Here is a 22,274-nt window from a genome sequence, read left to right as displayed (position 1 = left end):
AACTTTTCCACGACATTCTAATTTATTGAGATGCGCCTGTATATAAAGTTCTGTTGGTCACTCTGGTCCACACTCCAGTACAGTAAGTGGCGGTAATGCACCTTAACGGTGGATGCCACCCGCCATAAAACAAGAAGAAGAAGAAGAAGGCTTTTATTTTTGCTTTGTGTAAAAAGATCCTCTGTCCACCAGGAGGCGACCTCAGATCAGTCTCCCATCGCGCCATTTCGTTGCAGTAAAAGCCGCCAGATGGCAGTTTAGGATTGCTACTCTCAGGAAAGGCGCGGTTCTGCTTCAGGTCTAATTTACAATATAAAAACATAAACTATTTGGTCAATTAATCGCGCCAATTATTACTGACGCGTGTCCCGGAGGACCCCTTTTAGCGGTTGAGGTGAGTTTGTACGAGTTTTGCAACAACTGAGTCTGAATCTTTCCGTGGGGCGCGCGTTCACTGCGTAAATCGTGCTTGCATTAAAGATGGAGGACATGCAAGAGATTGTGTGTGTGTGTGTGTAGGGGGGATGGGATCAATTCTCGAAGGACAGTGTGCGTGTGTGCGTGTGCGTGCGTGTGTGTGTGTGTGTGTGTGTGTGTGTGTGTGTGTGTGTGTGTGCGCGTGCGTGCGTGCGTGCGTGCGTGCCCCCCCTGTCCTTGGTGGCACTGTCTTCCATTTCACTCACGGCTATATTATCTTAATAAGCTGATGTGCATGTGTTTCGGTGTGTTATTGCAGGAACGAGTGTGACATTGTGTCTTCCTGCCGCCATGCACGCGAACAGACAGTCAGTCAGCGCGCGAACTGCTGTTGTTCTCTGATGCGCTCGCTCTGGCTCGTGCGAAATGTAACGTCTGGTTTGTGTACTTCACTTTCCTACACTTCCCCGAGTTGTCACGAATAAAATATGCCGTTTTTACAGACTTGAGGGATGGAGGTTTGTGTTGGTTAAGTAATTTGGGTCAGTAAAAGATAAACAGCTCAACTTTTTGTTCGAAACGTCCATAACTTGGTTAACTAGCGTAAAACCTCTGAGAGGGAAAATGTGTGGAGTGTTACTTATGTATTTTCAAGTGTTGCTTTTCTTACTCGCTTTAAAAACATTGATGTCCAAATTTAGCCGGTAGTTACTTCATGAAGGTTTGTTTTATGAGCAGAGGAGGAGTTTAGACCGTCCAGGACTAGCCCATGTCTGGTATTTGATCACTTAAACTGAGCAATGAAACACTTCTAGGTGCGATATTTTTTTTATATTAAAAAAAGTTATGGTTGTGTATATCTTCTTGAACAACATAAAATGCTCACTGACCACTTGGAAACCTTATGAGTCATTCATCTTGCTTCATTCTGTGTTTGTAAAATATAATCTATTTGCTAACCAAGTTGTCACAGATGGTTGGTTCCTCTATCCAGACTGAATGAACATCATTTAAAGGCTCACGCTTCTCCATCAATCAATTTTCTATTTATATTCCAACGTTGTAATGTACACACATCATTTGATTTAGGTTATACTGCTTTTTGAGGTGAGATGTTGGCAGGTGACTGTAAATTCTCATCCTGAGTAAGCACTGAGCAAGCGATATCCAAATGTTGTTTGTGTACTTTGAGTGTTGATTCCGCACTGAACCATACACCACTTTAATTCTTTTTGAGGAAATGTGGTTTATTTATTTCTAAAATGAGAGCGGGTTTTGTCGGTGCATCAAGTACTCTTAAGTTAAGAGATTAGAAGAATTAGTTTACCTCTGTTGAATGCTGTATTTTTTTAAAATATATTGTTTGTCTGTACATTTTGTATATCTTCCAGTGGTTAGCATGCAATATTCCACTCAAAATATAAAATGGATATAGCAAGGAATTTTAAATGTGTGTTTTCCGTGCCTAGAAATCATTGGAATTAATCTAATTCGTGAAATCTTAAGGGTTTAATGTGCTAGAAATTGCCCTTAGGTAGAGTACAACTACAGATTTGCACATTTGTGACCAAATTGTTCTTTTCAGTGAATTGGAGAGATGCATTTGCAAATCAGTCTGGTTTTGAAAGATTTTTTAAAAGTCATTATGTGGTAAACAACTCTTTTGCAGTTTCTAGCACCATGCAAACCACTTTGATCTAAGACTAATGTGGTGAGGATTTTAGATGGGATTTGTGCCGATTGAAGAAAAACCCACATTAATATAAATGACTTCGGACACTTTAGTGTTCAATATGTAGTCTGTCTGCATGCCTCACACACTCTTGCTAAAACAGTAAAGCTGTTACTTGTTTGTTACTTAAAATTGTTGTGCTAAATGCTGAATGTTTTCATATCTAAAAGTCTAATCAATCCCAAGAGTGTTAGAGTCATATTTGTAAAGATATTATTGGATTTATTCTAGAAGTACATTAGTCTTATTGCATGTAAGTGTTTCTGTTTGTATCTGATGGCTTTTTAAATACATCAAATAAAGGCTGTGGCTTGTAATTCTATCTATACATCTTGGCAAAGGCGAGGAAGGCTTTGTGTAAAATGGTTGATTTCACAAGAGACTAGGGTTCATCCCTGGAGGACTTACTGTAGACTTCAAAACCTAAAGTCCAGCTTTAAGTACATCATAGCTAACCTAAATGTGGGATTTAAAATAATGGAGTCTTTTTCCTTAATGAAGTTTGTTTTTAAACCAACCCCTTGGCAGGCCTCAGCTCAAATGTGCTGATTTCATTATCTCTCACCTTTTATACAGTGCATTATAAGGCAGAAATATTATTAAGGACCGCTGCAATTGGTGTCCTTGGCTTTGTCCCTCTGGAGAACCACATACAGAGCGAAAAAGCTCTCCTTCGTGCGTTATACAAGCAACGATAACACCTTTCTACTTTGGTCATTCATCTTTTTTGCGTTATTTAGTGTTTGTGTAGGCTATCTTTGTGTGTCTATGTTATGCTAAGATACCAAAATATGCATTTGTTGTTTTTATATGATTATTTTACCAATGAATATTTTCACAAGCTTTGTTTTTGAAGCTAACCTTCTTGAAACAGATGTTTATTGGAATAAATGATGCCCGGATAGTCATCTTAATATTAAACTATAGCGTGACTTCACCTTTCTGTTGTAGTATTATGCCCTCTCCTGAGTGCGGGTGTTTTTGGCAAGCAATTTAGATGCGTGACATGTATTCCAGGAGGCCGTTGTTGCCATGGAAACACCCTCACTGTCGGTCATATGCTCTTATCCTGGAATTTTATTGGCTGTGTTATTAAGATCAATGAATGTTGCTTTAAGAGATAAGAAAAATCACATCACCTGTGGGATGAATGAATAGTTTTAATTACAGAAGTGATGTAGATTTTTTTCTTCTAAGCAGATTTATGAGTAGTGATGTGAATGGGCTTTTAATGTTTGTGCGATCCTTAAGACAGGTTTGAAAGGGTGTATGCATGCATGTATGTTTGTGTTTTATTAAATGTTTGTGTTTAAATAATAGACTTGCTTACAGTATAAACCTGTATGGAATAGTTTAGCTCTGCGGTACAACTTTACATGAAGTGAAACATTGTTTTGACTATCTGTATTTATTTGATAGTATAGTAAGCATAGTTTACTGTGCTTTTTAGAATGGGTTGTATACCCTAAAAAGGCAAAACGCATTAAAGGGATAGTTCACCAGAAACTGTTTGAACATTCATTCATCAATTACTCACTCTCATGTTGTTCCATAACCAAAATAAGATATTTTGAGAAAGTCCTGCAGGTTTGGAATGATGTGAGGGTGAGTAAAAGATGAACTGTTGCTTTAACCCTTAAAAACGGAAGAAGAAGAAGAAAAAAATGCTTAAAAGTTTAGTAAATGGACGTTTTCCCTGAATCTGAGCTTAGTCAAGCTAAATCTGTCAGTAACAGAAAGATCATACTCTAAAACACCCATTGTCAAATTTTGTGAGTTTATTTGCAAATGATCCTTTTTTGCATATTTAATTGTATTATGTAACACTGTAGTTTGCATAATTTAATCATTTCCATCGCTTTCTATTTAGTTAAGTACTTTTTCCACATTTTCTAAGCTGATTTTGGGTAAAATCTGTGGAATGGATTTAAATAATGGTTAAAGAGTACTGTGCTTATATTGGTATCCAAAATATGTAATAAATAAACATTCAATTGGCAGGAAATGTTTAGAAATTTGAGTAACCGCTGTTCTAATTCTATGGGCACTGATTCTATGTAGGCCTTGTAATTCAAGCCTTTTCAGTGTTAAAAAACGGTGTACAAGTGATCAGTTTAGTAGGAAGAGTGTTAGCGGTTAAACAGACTATGTTAAATTTGTCTACAAGATCTTTTTATGTAATTTAGCTAAAGGCTGAATTCCTCATTGACAAGCCACATGAAATTACATTATTTAGTAAGTCAGTGTTGGTAATGCCTCTCGCTGCGGCCCACTTGCTTGAAAAGACCTTGATTACGCTGATGTCTTAAGACAGAATTTGATCTATAAACCATTGAGTTTTCTTTCAAACCTGAGGTGGAAATGAGTGTCTGCAAGACAAAGCAAGAGCGAATGCTGCTTTTCTCACAGTCTCTCAGGGCAATTGTTAAGCTATTTTGAGTGTTTCACAGATCATTAGAGACTGCTGCCTGTCCTTAGCGCGAGTGTTTATGAGATGAACCGATGAAGGGAGATATAAATCCACTCCCATTCAATCTGAATAAACATTCTTCACTTCTAAACCAGGTCACGTATGGACTAAGACAGATGTATAGATAAAGATTTGATCTCAGATAGTATATACAGTGTTAAAAAGGCTAAGTTTTTCTGACAGCAGGATAAAAAATTGCTAAGGAAAGAGGGAATGGTGCACATAAGGAATTTTGTTTAAAATGTGCCTTATTTTGTGAACAAGTTTGTATGGTTCTGATTAGCTACTATGAAAGCTACTTGTAGTGCATTGCTGCTGTACATTTTAGCAATGAGGATTGATTTACATTGTTAGTGCAGCTAAAGGAAACAATGTTAATGCACTAATAATGAAATAATTATACAACTGATATAAAGTGTAACTAACTATTTTGTTACAGTTTTGTAACCGTGACATATCTTTGCATTCAACCCCATTCTGAGGAGAACTTGTATTTAAACAAAAAAAATATATATATATATATATATTATATATATATTATATATATATATAAATTATTTTAGTTATAACATAAAACAACTGCTTTTGTCATGTTATGTACAATTTACTGGTCATTAAGCTTTTTGTACTGGTTTGCATTTATCTGTACTTAATTATGCTTCATGTCATCCTGATCAGAGCTTCTGTTTTCTCTAAATTCTCAGGTTATGTGGTCTGAAGTATTCTGGGCCTGAACTGAGGAATCGCAAACGCATTCACGCCATTACTGGGTGATTCATCTTTAGAAGTCTCCTAGTTTTGTCAGAAGACACAACATGATCAACTCGGACTTTCCTATGTTGCAGTAAGTAAAACACTTTAAAATGATGGGCGCTAATATAAATGGGCACAAAAATGTTAATAAACATTTGCATCACACTATGCAGGGACTCGTCAAATGACGGGCAAGGCGACACTGTGAGTCTGAGCATGAGTGTTAGTGAGCTGGATGACTCAGGGGAAGGAAAGGGCAAGAAAAAGAGAGGCAGGCCTGGAAAACAAGGAGTAAGACCACTGCTGCTGAGCAGATCAACTGATTGCATTTATTTGAACCCTAAATGCATGCTGTCAGCCACTCTTGCTGATCTCTCTTTCTTTCTTTTTTTTTGCCAGGCGGCCAGTAAGAAGGCCCGAAGGTCTCCGGTTGATAAAGGCGGGAGGAGGCCGAATGGAGTGGCCCATCAGAATGGAGAGGGCACAGACCCCAGCACTCTGTTTGAGGTGGTCAAACAAGGCAAAAGTGCCATGCAGGTAAAACACAACACGTGTCTTGCTGTCTGTTTCTGACTATTTGAGGTGGAATTGTGCTAAGTGACTGTTTTTTTTTTCTTCTTCTTTGCATTTGTTTCTAGTCCGTCATTGATGACTGGATTGAATCTTACAAGCAAGACAGAGACCTTGCACTCCTAGATCTAATCAACTTTTTCATTCAGTGTTCTGGCTGTAAAGGTAACTTATCTAATTTGTTTCTCAACAGTTCCAAAGTTGCTTTTTATTTTAAAACTATGAATTATGGTCAGTTGCAATCATATGAATTAGGGTTAGGGAGAAAAATATATTCATACATCATGATTCTTTCTCAAATGACTGTGTATCTAAGCAATTTGAAGTTAAATTACATCTATATCTAGGAACATCTATATGCACCAACATATATATTATTAAACATCTATATTAATAATAAGGTAATACGTGTATTTACAGAGGAATCTCAATCAACTGATCACTTGATTCCTATGTACAGCCACAGAAAACAAGATTTGGCAACTATCCCCTTAAATCACCAAGCTCATATGCTGTTGATGGAAAAAAATTAGATGCTTTGAAAATCAGCATTAAATAAAATTGATTTAAATAGGGATAGGGATCTGCAGTTACTCTACCATTTAAAAGTTTGGGATTGGTAAGATTTTTATTTTTTTATAATTTTTAATGATGTTAAAAGAAGCATGTATTTGCTGAAAAATACAGTAAAACAGCAATATTTTCAAATATCATTGCAGTTTTTAAAATGTTCTGTTAATGTTTTAAAATGGAATTTATTCCTGTGATGGCCATTACTTCAGTCTTCGGTGTCACATTATCCTTCAGAAATCATTCTAATATGCTGATTTGGTGCTCAAGAAACATTTCGTATTATTATCAGTGTTTGAAAACAGTTGTGATGCTTTAAAAGTTCAAAAGAAGCAACTTTTATTTGATGTGTTTTGTATCATTATAAAAGCCTTTTAATGTCACTTTTGATCAATTTAGTGCATAGTTGCTGAAAAAAATATGAATTTATTTCACAAACAATCGCAGGCACTGTAAGGATCGAGATGTTCAGGAACATGCAGAATGCTGAAATTATCCGAAAGATGACAGAGGAGTTTGATGAGGTTTGTTGTTATTTTTGACACTTTTTTTCCACCTGAATTCTTAAATGTTAATGAATGAATCGATTTCTCTGCTCATCAAATCCAGGACAGTGGCGACTATCCTCTCACAATGGCAGGGCCGCAGTGGAAGAAATTCCGATATAACTTTTGTGAGTTCATCATGGTTCTGATCCGTCAGTGCCAGTACAGCATCATCTATGATGAATACATGATGGACACCGTCATTTCTCTGCTCACTGGGCTCTCAGACTCACAGGTCCGAGCCTTCAGACACACCAGCACACTGGCAGGTCAGTCATTCACCATTGACCTTCAAGTTATATCTGATACTGCAGTTGAGTTATTAATTTCAGTCATGTGTCTCGTTTCTGCTGCAGCAATGAAACTGATGACAGCCCTGGTAAATGTTGCTCTGAACCTGAGCATCAATCAGGATAACACACAGAGGCAGTATGAGGCCGAACGGAATAAGGTCGCAGGGAAAAGAGCCAACGAGAAGCTGGAACTGCTGCTGGAGAAGAGGAAAGAGGTGGGATGGCTTCCTTTTCTTCCAAGTTTTGTTCTAAGGTCTCATGAACACGATTTTCAATGTGTTTTCTTGTTTATTTCATCTTCTAGCTCCAAGAAAACCAAGATGAGATTGAGAACATGATGAACTCAATCTTCAAGGGAATTTTTGTTCACCGTTACAGGTGAGTGGCATACAAATAGCAGGTAGAAACCCGTTTGTGAGCAGTTTGTACTTTTTAATGTCAGAGTTTTTGACATATCCTTATCCAAAAATCACAAATGACTAGAAACCAGATGTTTCATTATCCTGAGGACTTCATATTATGTTCTCTTGATTTCTTTCAGAGATGCCATAGCGGAAATCAGAGCTATTTGCATAGAAGAAATTGGCGTTTGGATGAAGTTATACAGTGATGCTTTTCTCAATGACAGTTACTTGAAGTATGTGGGATGGACGCTACATGACAGAGTAAGTGTGTATATTTCTCTGTGTGTGTGATAGTTATCAGTAACATAATCTAGTATATACAATTATGTATTTTTTCATGTTAAATATTGTTGATCTAAAAAATTTAAATTATATAATCCTTTACAGCAAGGTGAAGTTCGACTCAAATGTCTAAAGGCTCTTCAGACCCTCTACACCAACAGAGAGCTATACCCCAAACTTGAGCTCTTCACCAATCGATTTAAGGTGACATACATGCACAATTCTGAATACTCTATAACAGCTTTTATTATGTCTCTCCATACCTTTATTACAATTTTCAAAATGTGCCTGAGTGCTGTAGGCATCAGTTTGGAAGTGTTATGATGTCACTTCCTTTCTCTCAGGACCGTATTGTGTCCATGACTTTGGATAAAGAGTATGATGTGGCAGTAGAGGCCATACGACTTGTCACTTTGATTCTGCAGTAAGTATTTTTCACACAGCCTTTATTTTTTTGAGATTCTTTGACTCTGTGTCTGTTAAATATTCCATTTTATTTTATTATTTTTGTGTGTATATAAATATTTATATAAACACATACATTTACATACTTGTATAAAAAGTTTAATATAAATAATTTCTTTATTAGAGAGCATTATTAAACATTTCAAACTACAGTATGCTACGTTGTACTGTTGAGTACTGTAAATGTAGTAGGTATTTATTGCAAAATAATATAGTAATATGATTATCATATTACAGAATATTAATTAGTCTCCTGTGTTCTGTTATAAGATTTCTCTTGTGTGACTCCACCTCTCACATCTTTCTACATCCTTAAATCTCTCTTTTGGTTTTTTTATTTTTCTTGTAGTGGTAGTGAGGATGCTTTGTCTAATGACGACTGTGAGAACGTCTACCATCTAGTGTATTCGGCTCATCGTCCTGTTGCTGTGGCAGCTGGAGAGTTCCTTCATAGAAAGTGAGATGAATGAATGTGTTTTTGACAGCCACGTTTTACTCCTAAACATGATGTCAGCACATCAAACTCCTCCAATGTTTTGATCAGTTGCTTGTGTCTTGCTGCAGGTTATTTAGCAGGCATGACCCTCAGGCTGAGGAGGCTTTGGCGAAAAGACGAGGCCGAAACAGCCCTAATGGGAACCTTATAAGAATGCTAGTGCTTTTCTTTCTGGAGAGTGAGGTGAGAAAAATGAATGTATTTTTGATGGTTTTATGCACAGCCTTTATTCACCGAGCATTTATCTATTAGCTCATCCCTTTATTGAGAATGCGTTACTAACAGGGATGAGTGCCGTGAAATTTAAAATTAAAATCAAATTGGTTTAGCAAGCAGGATGCAGAGTTGTTATCCAATTTGGAATTCGAGAAAGGAGAATTAAAATGGAATAAAATGATGTTATGACTTGCCTATTAAAGATTTTTCACATTCACTTAACACATGGGTTATTTTTAAACATTACATTTCAATACAGTTCATAAAAAAATGTACAGTTCAAAAATTCATAATAAATATTTTAGAAAATAAATTAACATTTTGAAATGAACTTTTCTTTTATAGACCACAATGAATCATTTATTGTCCCAGTTCTAGCTTACAAGCTAATTTTATTTTGTCAGTATTTATTATTTTTAATTAATTTTTCAATTAATATTTTTATTATATACTTGTATTCAGTTTTATTTTATTTGATTCATTTATATATAGGCTATTGATAATGCGATGAACATTTTTGTGGTACAAATTAAAATCCTTTTTGATGTTAATTGTTTTTTCCATTTTTTTTTTTTAAATCTGCTTATGTTGGTTTTGTCTTAGTTTGCTTAATTTAACTTAATTTGAAAGATTGTGATCAGGTGAGAATCTTGTGTATCCTGCATTATTCACAGTTATCATAATTAGTCAGTTATTTAGTTGTTTTCCCTTGAAATCTTTGTATGCATGCAATCCTGTTATTCCTATTCAACTTCCTGTGGGATGTGGCCAATTCAATTAAAATTCCACCACCTTAAAAGACAGCCAGCTCTTAGCTCCTAATATTTTCCCAACACATTGGTTATTGCTGTTTATCTAACCATCATACTACCTTTTTGCATGGAAGCTTCACGAGCATGGAGCGTACCTGGTGGACAGTCTATGGGACAGCTCACAGGATCTGCTGAAAGATTGGGACTGCATGGTCGAGCTCCTGCTGGAGGACCCTGTGCAGGGGGAAGAGGGTACAGCCACCCACATTTATTTCAGATCATTCTGGATTAAACTAGCATGTCTCTGTTTACTCATTAGTCCTGTCTGGTGGTGGGTTTTGTTGTAGTGTTGGGGGACCGGCATGAGGGCGCACTGATCGAGCTCATGGTCTGTACCATCAGACAGGCAGCCGAAGCTCATCCGCCTGTGGGCAGAGGAACAGGAAAGAGGGTAAGTTGTCTCGGAATCAGTCTTTACTGTAGACATATTATAGACTCTAGGTTTAAAGATTTTCTGTTGTTCTTCTGCACATCCCTCAGGTGCTCACTGCCAAAGAGAAGAAGACACAGATTGACGATAAGAACAGGCTGACTGAACACTTAATTGTTGCTCTGCCCATGCTGCTGTCAAAGGTAAAGTACCAAGGCCCAGGAATGTCAGAGTTCATAAAACAGGAGAATATAAACATAGTTTTTCAAAACAACAACTGTACATGCAAAACAGAACCAGAGCGCTGATATTATAATCAAAGAAAGTTGTGTATACTTCACATAATCCACACATAATCCATTGATGGTTTTCCTCCTTCCTATTTTTGTTACGACACACTACGAGTGTGTGCATTTATTTGATCAAAGGAAAAAAACAAATTTTTTTAATTCTCAAAAAAATTTCAGCTGTCGTTACTCCAGTCTTAAGCGTCACCTGATCCTTTAGAAATTGTTCTAATATGCTGATTTGCTGCTCAAGAAATCAGCTTTTTTCTGTTGTTCTTCTGCACATCCCTCAGGTGCTCACTGCCAAAGAGAAGAAGACACAGATTGACGATAAGAACAGGCTGACTGAACACTTAATTGTTGCTCTGCCCATGCTGCTGTCAAAGGTAAAGTACCAAGGCCCAGGAATGTCAGAGTTCATAAAACAGGAGAATATAAACATAGTTTTTCAAAACAACAACTGTACATGCAAAACAGAACCAGAGCGCTGATATTATAATCAAAGAAAGTTGTGTATACTTCACATAATCCACACATAATCCATTGATGGTTTTCCTCCTTCCTATTTTTGTTACGACACACTACGAGTGTGTGCATTTATTTGATCAAAGGAAAAAAATTTTTTTTTTTTAAATTCTCAAAAAAATTTCAGCTGTCGTTACTCCAGTCTTAAGCGTCACCTGATCCTTTAGAAATTGTTCTAATATGCTGATTTGCTGCTCAAGAAATCAGCTTATTTTTTTTTATTAAAAAATTAAAATGCAAGGATGCATTACATTGATTAAATGTGACAGTAAAGAAATGTATCATATTGGAAAAAGATTTGTTTTATACCTGACCTGTACTATCCTCATTTATACTTGTGACTAAAATCTAGAGGGATGCATAAGCTTGTGAAGTCTACATCATCTGTTTGTCATGCATGCAAATTATCTCTTATGACTCTGCAGGCTGCTGTACTTCCTTGTTTAAGATTTCAATATAATACAGTTTCTTCCATTATTATTAAAAAAAAAAGATTTGTTTTTGAACGCTGAAACAAATTTCTGTAACTTTGAATGTTACAGAAAATATGCTTCACATTTGTTTTGCTTTTGCCTTTAGTACCAGGCTGATGCTGAAAAGGTGGCGAACCTCCTTCAGATCCCTCAGTACTTTGACCTTGAAGTCTACAGCTCAGGACGAATGGAAAAGGTTTGTTGGAGTTCTTACTACTTTGACATAAAAATCTAGGCCGACACATTGTTTAGTTGTTTTCTGATATTTATTCCTGTGTCTAGCATCTGGATGCCCTGCTGAAGCAGATCCGGGTGGTGGTGGAGAAGCACGCTGAGATGGAGGTTCTGGAAGCATGTAGCAAGACTTACAGCATTTTGTGCAGTGAAGAATACACCATCATGAACCGCGTGGACATCGCTCGCAGCCAACTCATCGACGAGCTCATGGACAGATTCGCTCACTCGGTAGAAGACCTGCTGCAGGAGGTGAAAGAGCAGCTTCATTTCAGTGCTTTTCATCTCATGTATTGTATTAATATTAGTGACTGGCCTTTATGCATTTGATATGAAATTCTGTCTTTGTTCATTTTCTTATTCCTAGGGCGATGAAGCAGATGATGATGACATTTATAACGTTCTTTCAACGCTAAAGAAGCTTACTGCGTTCCATAAGTAAGAGACCAATTCCCTCTGATTTTTGTCTTGGAAATGCAGAATTTGTTTCTGTCTACAGAACATTGAGGTTTGTTTTGTATGCTTTCCAGTGCACATGACCTTACAAAGTGGGACCTTTTCAAAAATTGTTATCGATTGTTGAAGATGGGGATCGAACAGGGCTCCATGCCAGAGCAGGTAAACGTGTTAACCAATGAGAATGGATGGCGATCGACAGAATTCTAATGATCTAACTTAGTAACATGAAATAGATTGGCATAAAACACAAACTCACATATACATATACAAATATAAAGCAGTAGCTGAATTGCATAGTTTTAAACTAAAATGTTTGGGGATAGGAAGTTTTTTTTTTTTAAAGAAATTAATACTTTTATTCGGCAAGGATGCATAAATTGACCAAAAGTGATAGTTATAATGTTTTATTTTATATAAATGCTTTTCTTTTGAACTTGCTATTCATTAAAGAATCCCGGGGGAAAAAATGTTTGATGGTTTCCAAAAAATATTCAAGTAGCATAACAGATTTTAACTTTGATAATAATAAGAAATGTTTCTTGAGCATTAATTCTGCATATTAAGATTATTTTTTTTAAAAGCTTATTTGACCGTGAAAACTGGAGTAATTGCTGCTAAAAAATAAGCATTTGGCATTATAGGAATATATTACATTTAAATTATATTTGAATAATAATATTTTACAATATTATTGATTTTCTTTAACAATAAATGCATAAGAACCTATTAAATGCATCTTTGATGAACACACGAGGGGAAAAAAATCATCTTTCCGACCCCATAGTTTTTAAATGTAGTGTTGTACAAAACAAAAATAAAAGCTTGGCAAACTGTATTAAATAAAAAAAAAAGACACATTGATAACATAAGAACTTTTATATACATCATAATGTCAGATGCTGTAACATGTTAGCCTTTTGTAGGCTATAGCCTTTTGCATTAAATGATGAATCTATATTCTCTTGTCTTGTGGTCAGATCGCTGTCCAAGCTCTGCAGTGCTCTCATTACTCCATCCTGTGGCAACTGGTGAAAATTACTGAAGGATGTCCATCAAAGGTGCAGTAGACCCCATAGTATACAGTTACCAAGTACATTAGCCTGATTTATCGATGTTCTCTGAGAATTATGTGACACAGACGTTCATATGCGTTTCCTGGGCAGGATGATCTTGTGGCATTAAGAAGAGTGGTGAAGTCATTTCTAGCGGTTTGCCAACAGTGCCTGTCTAATGTGAACACTCCAGTCAAAGAGCAGGTGAGTGGAGGCATTTTAGTGACCTTTTGCTGGTGTTCTTTAATTATGGTCTTAAAAAGAGTGACTCATAGTGCACATTGAAACATTCACTTATGAAATTTAAGAGTTTGTCTGTTTTATCTCCACAGGCCTTCATGTTGCTATGTGACCTGCTGATGATTTTCAGTCACCAGTTGGTCTCAGGTGGCCGAGAAGCTCTGCAGCCGCTGGTCTTCAATCCAGACAGCACTCTGCAGAATGAACTACTCAATTTTGTCCTGGATCACGTGTTTATCGACCAGGATGATGAAAATCAGAGCATGGGTGCGTGTGTGTTCTGATGCGCTTTGACTTTTGTGATCAGAGCTATCCTGAGAATTTATTTATTTATTCTAGAGCATATAGAAAATACTTTTCTATCAAGACTACTTAAACAGACTCTACCTTAAATTTTTCACTTAAAGTTGGGCTTTTTCTTTCAGAGGGTGATGAAGAGGATGAAGCTAATAAGATTGAGGCCCTTCATAAGAGGAGGAATCTGTTGGCCGCCTTCAGCAAACTAATCATCTACGACATTGTGGACATGCCTGCTGCTGCTGACATCTTCAAACAATATATGAAGGTATGAAAACCTGATCAATTTAAGCCACAGAGGTCTATTATGGTTCAAATGTGATTCAAATGACTGGTGTTCGTTTTTCAGTATTACAATGACTATGGAGACATCATCAAAGAAACCTTGAGTAAGACCAGACAGATGGACAAGATCCAGTGTGCAAAGACCCTTATCCTCAGCTTGCAGCAGGTATGAGATGTAATTTTTAGGATTAGATCATTTTCACAGTCGGTTATGGATTTTGAAATGTACAACTTTCCTCCCTAATGCTTTAAATGTTCGATTTGGACACTTTCCTTGTCTGCAGCTCTTCAATGAGCTGATCCAGGACCAAGGACCCAACCTGGACCGAACGTCCTCACATGTCAGTGGCATTAAGGAATTGGCCCGTCGCTTTGCACTCACATTTGGGCTGGACCAGATCAAAACCAGAGAGGCCGTGGCCACACTGCACAAGTAAGAAACTTGGCTTGCTTCATCTTTACTACACTGTTTCTATCTAAAGAATTAAAAGCAATTATTGGCAGAACCAGAACTGACTTTAATAACCTAACTCTAGATGTTTAATGTGAATGTTTACATGAACTGATTTTATATAACAAACATAGGGATGGGATTGAGTTCGCCTTCAAGGTCCCGAATCCAAAAGGACCAGAGTACCCACCACCGAACCTGGCCTTCCTGGAGGTGCTCTGTGAGTTCTCCTCCAAACTCCTACGACAAGACAAAAAGACTGTGTAAGTGCAGAAAATGCTTTGTGACTGTTTTACGTGTGTATATTTTGTGCAGTAGCAGTAAAAAATGTGAACACCCATATTAAAGGGGTAGTTCATCCAAAAATGAAAATCATCATCATTTACTCACCCTCATGTCATTCCAAACCTGAATGACTTACTTTCTTCTGTTCAACATAAATTAATTATAAAGAATCCAAACGGTTTTCGGTTCCCATGATATATTTTGTCCATACAATGTAAACGGGAACCAAAATAGTATAGTTCCTAACATTCTTCAAAATACCACCTTTTGTGCTCAATAGAAAAAAGAAAGCCATTTGGTGGACATACCACTTCAAGTCATTATTATTGCTCATTTTTATCATTTAGAATGACAACATCACAAAACTGTGTCTCCAGACATTTAGTTATGGCAGTAAAATAGATTAATCGTTATTAATTGCATCCAAAATAAAAAGTCTGTTTACATAATGCATGTGTGTACTGTGTGTGTGTGTATATATATATATATATATATATATATACAGGTATATGTATGTGTGTGTATATATATGCACACACATACGTGTATATATTTAAGAAATATAAAAATGTAATATTTAGATTAGATGTACTTTATTAATCCCCAAAGGAAAATGTAATTATGGCAGCTCAATACATAAAAAAAAACAATACTGTGACTACAAATATATGTACATTTATATATGTGATTAATCGTGATAAATCGATTTTACAGCCCTATGTTTAGTACTGTATTTGTGCATATGTTACAACATGTTTGATTGGTTCTGATACATGTGTTCATGCCACAGTCATTCGTATCTGGAGAAGTTTATGACGGAGTATATGATGGAGAGAAGAGAGGACGTCTGGCTGCCTCTCATCGCGTACAGGAACTCCCTGCTGACAGGAGGAGATGACGACCGACTGTCTGTCACCACCGGCACCAGCTCTACCAGCAAAACCAGCACGGTCCGCAGCAAAAGGGGTCGACTGCCTCAGCACAAAAGACGACCGGAAGGTAGAAGAAAAGCTTTAATGTTTCATATAAGACATCTTAAATAATAGACTGCATATAAAACACCCTGTTATTCCCTTGTCTCTCACTCCATAGCGCTGACATAGTCTAGGAATAATCTGATTTGACATTGATGTCTTTGTGTCATTTCACAGAAGAGAGTGTTGAGGGTTCATGGGTAATGCGTAATGACACACTTCAGACACCAGGGGGCCTCCACACCCCACAGCTCACATCCACTGTCCTGAGAGAAAACCCCAGACAGGCAGCAGATCACATCCCAGACCAAGACCCGTCGGAACCAGGCTCAGAACCAGACTACATGCACAAGTATGGCATTCGAGCCTAATAAAAACAGGCAGCTTGTTGAAAGATTGGAGAAACATTATGCAGAACATACTGTTTTCTTATGTAACTTGAGCTCCTCCTGCTGAAGCAATTCTCACACTGTCCTTGCATCATTTCATCATTTTGTTCCCTCACATTCAGCCCTCAGATGCAGATGTCATGGTTGGATCAGCAGAAGATGGAGGAGGTGAACAGAAAAGATAGAGGAGGGATGAACTACATGAAATCACGCAGTGGTGGAGTGAGACAGCAGGTGTACGTACTCGCACTACTGACCATGATGCTAAGCAGTTGACATTTCAGAAAGCTTTTGTGTCCTTTACTAAAGCAATAAGTCATGAGAAGACATCACAGCAATTCTAACCATGTGTGGAGTGACTAAAACCACCTCAATCAGAATAGAATATATATATATTACATAATAGAATATTTAACACGTATAAAATTAATGAATTTAAAAAAATGTTTATTGCTTTTATAAAAAGACAACAGCAATACAATTAAAAATGAAAAAAAATATTTAATTATATATTATTATTGCATATTTAAAAAGTATGTAATTTTATACAATAATAATAATTATAACTTTATAATAGTTCAAATGTAATATATTTAAAAAAGTGTGTATAGCATTTTTGTTTATCATCAATAAATAATAATTGTTGGTATTAAATATATTTAATTATATGTGACCCTGAACCACAAAACCAGTCATAAGGGTCCATTTTTTAAAATTGAGATCTATACATCATCCGAAAGCTGAATAAATAAGCTATCCATAATAATAAAATAAGGGTGCAAAAAAAAGTTGTCCGAATTAACTCCTTAGCAATGCGTATTACAAATTAAAAAGAAGTTTTGATATATTTAGAGTAGGAAATTTACAAAATATCTTCATGGAACATGATCTTTGCTTAGTATCCTAATGATTTTTGGCATAAAAGAAAAATCGATAATTTTGACCCATACAATGTATTGTTGGCTGTTGCTACAAATATACTCGTGCTACTTAAGACTGGTTTTGTCGTCCAGGGACACATATATTATTAAAAATAAAAAAATGGCTTAATACAGTTTTTAAAAAGCTAGATTATTAGTTTATTAGCCTAACTATAAACCTAGTTTAAGGAAGAAATAATCACAAAACTACAGTTTATCACATCCTTAAACTTGTCATTTGATTCAGACGAGGCCTCATGGAAGATGACGCTGAGCCCATCTTCGAGGACGTGATGATGTCCTCACGCGGTCAGCTAGAGGACATGAACGAGGAATTCGAGGACACCATGGTGATAGATTTGGTAAGAATTTACAGATGTCCTGAGCTCTGTTTTCGGAGTTCTTTAGTGCATTTGTAATGTTTCTGGTGACAGCCAAGACTACGGTTCATATTACAACATCTGTTCATCTGTAAGAATAGATCTTTGAGGTCATTTGTCCGTTCTACATTTTAGCCGGCGTCGAGAAACCGGAGAGAAAGAGCTGAACTCAGACCAGACTTTTTTGACTCTACGGCCATAATGGAAGATGATTCTGTAAGTGCACCTTTAAGATGTTCAAATGTAAATTAGATGCATGTATAACAATGTCACTTGTTTTGTAGGATTACCAAATGTAAATGTTCAGCTGAAAACCCTGCTTTGTTTTAAACGTCATTCTGAACATGCTTTTTTAATCAGTGCTATTGAGAAGGAAGTACCAATCGGTTTATCTTGTTATCTTCTTCCTCTAACAGGGATTCGGAATGCAGATGTTTTGAGAGAGATTTAAGCCTTTATGGGGGATCACAACCAGCAACCTACAAGAATCTCATCTTAAATGTTTATTTTGTGTTTTAATAGCAGTTCGCACAACTGTACGCAAGCATGTGAGCTTCCTCTCTTAGTTTTGTGATCGGCCATAATCCCATTGTGAGCCTTTCCTGTCAGTCAGCATTTCCTCAGTTCATAAGGACCAAAAAAAGCCTGTAAAGTCTAATCTGCTGGTCTTACATTGGTGTTAGTTTCAGAAACATCTCAGCAGTATCGGCTCCTATTTTTCATATCATCCATCGATATATCCGAGCAGATGTGGCTTGATCAGACATTGCTCGGACAGACGTTTCGTGACTCTATTGCTTTCGAGCTATTTTAAGATGATCACCCGTTCATGTTCTGGTTTTGTTCAGGGTGAAATTTAGAAAGCTTTCATGTTAAAGCCGTAATTTTCATTTCAGGTTTGTACTATTGGCCTTAAAAATGTATTATGGCTTGAATTTGGTGTTAGATTACTTGATTCATCAGATTAATAAAAGCTACGCCCACTTTTGTTCTTTTTAAAACTAAGGAAGTACACAGAAGTATTCATTACTTCAGACACTGGTCATGTGTTTTATATGAACCTTTTGTTGAAGAACTTGTTTGTTCTCATTTTTAAGACATGTTTACCTCCTCTGTTTAGAGTCTGCTCAGTGATTTACCTTTTTACTGTGCGTTTGTGGAAACATTGTAGCTTTCACATAATACTTTATTGCTGTGAACATGTATTGGTGGTTTATTGGGCTTTTAGGTCCATCTGAAAATCCACAGAGCAGGTTTTGATGAAGAGCGATGTCAGAACCCTTGTTTAGACCGGTGCTTTTAGATACAGTTCTGTTTCGAGACTCCGATCAAACAGTGGGATTGTCATTTATTTTAACCTTTTCACTGTTCAAACTTTGCTTTTTAAAAAAAAAAAAAAAAAAAAAAAAAAAGTTTAAATAAAAGTATTTAAAAATATTGTCAAGTATTTTCAAAAGAACTTTGTGAATCCTACCTTGTTTCTAATACACGTTAATTGTTGCTACATACAAGATTTGTCTGGATTATTCTCAGTTTGGTATTAACATTCTGTGAGGCATGTCTACGTAAAAAGAACATTCTCAAGATCCTCAAAATATGAAGAGAAGTCTCTGAGACATAGTAAAGGAACAGAGTAAGGATCGAGTCAACAAACATTGGTTTTATTGGGAAACAGGCTTCCAGCCAACATAATCAAACTGAATTCAAAGATGGAGATATTACTAGTTTTCAATGCAACACTATGCTATTTTATTTCATATTAAAATAATATAGAATATTTGATAGATTTAAATATACTAATGTCATATAATATATAAATATTCATATTAAAAACTATAAAGTTCGGTTAATTCGGCCTGTCTAAATCTATTGTAATAACCATCTGAAGCAGGAGAAATCGGAATGTATTCTGAAAAGTATGCTATGCAGAAAGAAAAGATTTTTATTCATAGCTTAGTATTAATTGCTGCACGCATTAGATGGCGCTGTTGAAATGACATGTTTTCTGGATTCAGACAGTTATTAAAAGATGGATAGATGGATATAGAGAGTAATTACAGTTTTTCTGAATTGCTAAAACACATTTCTTGAAACCATCACTCATTTCCTCAAAACCTTAAGCGCAAATCCAAATACTCAAACTAAATTTACCAAACCTCTGACTCTTCCATCAAACTCAAACAATCACTGCAAAACCATTTCACTTGCACTCAAAATCAAAAGGTGCTCTCAGATCACACACACACACACACAAGTCAATGAAATCAACACTACAGAGCAATCATTAGACATTACAGAGAAAAATGGAGAACAGCATCCAGAGCATTACAGAAAAAAGTATATTGTATTGAGTAAACTATTTTGTAATTCTGTAAAAATGTATAGTAATTGCAACTGAGTAAGGTGAATATATTGTATAGGCCAACTGTATGTTCTGCAAGAATAGTATTGTGCTGAATATGAAATAGTACGGAATGTTTGTATATATTCAGCACTTGGATACTGCAAAAATATTGCAGTCCAACTGCAAAGGTCAAATAAAACTCTAAATGAATAGCATGTTACAGTACACTCAAATACTGTAAGTTGTGCAATTGTAAAATCAGGGTTCATTCTGTCTCTGCATCATGTCTTTGTGCTTGAGTCTGGCCTGAGGACTTTGTCCACATCACAAGTAATGTTATCTTTTTTTGCTAGACAGAGAGAAAAAACCCTCTGATCTGACAGATCCAGCCTTGATAACACTCTTTACAGTAAACCTTACTGTTTCTCTCCTCATCCTCCACTTCTTACATGTACTCTTCCTCCTCTCCTTCTCAGATTGTGTCCATCTATTGTTCAAATCATCATTCAGTCACCTGTGCCACTTGTGCACTCTGAACTGGCTCAAATTTTGTACAGTTGGTTTGATCACATCATTAGAAACAAGTGTGAACAATTTTGAATCATCGTGTGTAAATGATGACAACTGTGCTTTAGTTGTGTTTAACCTTTGCCGCTTGTGTTTAGCATTTTGCAGCACAAATGCATCACAGTGATAAGTGTTTAAGTGAATGAGAATGTGTTTAGAGTTTTGCAAAAAGAGTGCATGAGATTTGCAAATACAGCCTAACTGCCTGAACGTATTTAAAGGGGTCATATGATGCGATTTCAAGTTTTCCTTTCTCTTTGGAGTGTTACAAGCTGATTGTGCATAGATAAGATCCCTGAAGTTGCAAAGACTAAAGTCTCAAAACCAAAGAGATATTCTTTATAAAAGTTAAGACTCTGCCATGCCCCCCTAAAACGGCTCGTTCTAACACGCCCCCACATATCTACCTCACTATGTGGAAATATTAGCATAATGCCGCCCAAATGTTCACGCAAAGAAAGAAGGCGTGGTTTCAGTAACCGCAGTTAGTGTTGAAGCAGCATGTCAGGGAGACGCTGTGTGTTTCTAGGCGAAAGCAAAAGCACTTTATTTGGCCTTCCAGAAGTAGATGCATTTAGGAATCTTTAAGATCACTTACAACAGAACAGCAATGCATTTTATGGACGACTGTTTCGTGAACCTAGGAGAGGAGGTAATTCTGACTTTGCTATGACAATCTGGCGCTTCTGAATCAGCTACTGTTTTGTTATTAGTTTAAGTATTTGCTATTGACTGTTCAAATGTGGAGTTTTGCGCATCGTGTGTGTGTGTGTGAGAGAGAGAGAGCTTATTTTATTTTTATTTCTAGTTTATATACTTCCATTCATTTTGCACTACATGCTTAATACTTTCTCTATATTATTACTATTATTCTTTTTCTTTCTGTTAATACATGTGTACTATTTGTAAGCAGTCCAGCTGCAATTGCTTTGGCAATACAAAACACATACCAGTTTCATCACTGTGTCTGTCACGAGACTCTGTTCCCCTTTCGGGCTCTGTCTTTACATTTATTTTGAAAGATGAAGCTCGCGATTATGGTAAGGGGCGACGAGTGCTTGTGGTGTTCGGCCAATCACAATGCACTGGGTCAGCTGGCCAATCAGAGCAGACTGCGCTTGCCGGAAGGAGGGACTTTGTAGAAAACTAAGCATTTGAGAGAGGCGGGGCATAGAGGACCTACAATAATGTACAGTATTTGAAAAGAATGTGTTTTTTGAACACTAAAGCATGTCAACATATTCCGTTACACCAAATACACAAAATAATGATCTTTAAAAAAAAGCATCATATGACCCCTTTAAAGTTTGGCAGAAAGAGTGCTTTATTCGACAAATTGGTTTAAGCTAGTGAGAATTTGGTTCAGAGATTGGGGTTTAGTGTTTTAGCAATTCTGAAAAACTGTAATAGTGTCTTTGTGTAAGCCTTACAATTCAGAGAAAATGGATGGGGAAATAATTGATCGATTTATTTATTTATCTTTAATGTAATTTGACTGCTATTTTAATAATGTATGATGTTTTACATACTGTTTGTTATGTTTATTCCTGCGTTTTTTGGGGACCACGCCCCACATCGTAACGTTTATGTAACCAAGGGAACCAGTCGCCCACACTAGTTTGCGGTCTCTTCTCGCGAGTTAAACACAACAGCCTCCCAAGCCGGGAAAAGTATCGCGAGACTATCCCGGAAGCGTCTCTCTCCATAGCCGTTCTTT

At 36.5% G+C, this 22,274-nt stretch overlaps 1 protein-coding gene across 1 annotated transcript; it reads left to right on the top strand.

The window, feature by feature from the left end:
* Positions 1 to 221: 221 nt before the first annotated feature.
* On the top strand, positions 222 to 18,254 carry LOC107586759 (cohesin subunit SA-1-like). The gene is made up of 34 exons (XM_016274275.1): positions 222 to 394; positions 5,324 to 5,463; positions 5,546 to 5,663; positions 5,772 to 5,909; positions 6,011 to 6,107; positions 6,960 to 7,036; positions 7,122 to 7,326; positions 7,414 to 7,565; positions 7,655 to 7,728; positions 7,892 to 8,015; positions 8,142 to 8,240; positions 8,381 to 8,460; positions 8,851 to 8,958; positions 9,066 to 9,180; positions 10,100 to 10,217; positions 10,313 to 10,416; positions 10,506 to 10,598; positions 11,787 to 11,876; positions 11,963 to 12,166; positions 12,282 to 12,352; positions 12,445 to 12,532; positions 13,351 to 13,431; positions 13,537 to 13,629; positions 13,758 to 13,932; positions 14,091 to 14,230; positions 14,312 to 14,413; positions 14,532 to 14,680; positions 14,833 to 14,961; positions 15,774 to 15,982; positions 16,135 to 16,309; positions 16,469 to 16,582; positions 17,514 to 17,628; positions 17,782 to 17,862; positions 18,063 to 18,254. Exons 2-34 carry the CDS (start codon positions 5,435 to 5,437, stop codon positions 18,084 to 18,086), a joined length of 3,771 nt encoding a protein of 1,256 aa, XP_016129761.1. The 5' UTR covers positions 222 to 394; positions 5,324 to 5,434; the 3' UTR covers positions 18,087 to 18,254.
* Positions 18,255 to 22,274: the final 4,020 nt, after the last annotated feature.

Source organism: Sinocyclocheilus grahami, unplaced genomic scaffold (genome assembly GCF_001515645.1).
Source record: "Sinocyclocheilus grahami isolate Dianchi unplaced genomic scaffold, SAMN03320097.WGS_v1.1 scaffold85.1, whole genome shotgun sequence".
NCBI lineage: Eukaryota > Metazoa > Chordata > Actinopteri > Cypriniformes > Cyprinidae > Sinocyclocheilus > Sinocyclocheilus grahami.
Note: the sequence above shows the minus strand (reverse complement) of the source record. Positions and strands in the feature narration are given on the sequence as shown.

Bases quoted from the DNA above. Each gene is read 5' to 3' on its own strand.
- LOC107586759 (XM_016274275.1), top strand. From the start codon at position 5,435: ATGATCAACTCGGACTTTCCTATGTTGCA. The intron at 6,108-6,959 runs GTAACTTATCTA...AAACAATCGCAG, and splicing joins TCAGTGTTCTGGCTGTAAAG to GCACTGTAAGGATCGAGATG. The intron at 7,327-7,413 runs GTCAGTCATTCA...TTTCTGCTGCAG, and splicing joins ACACACCAGCACACTGGCAG to CAATGAAACTGATGACAGCC.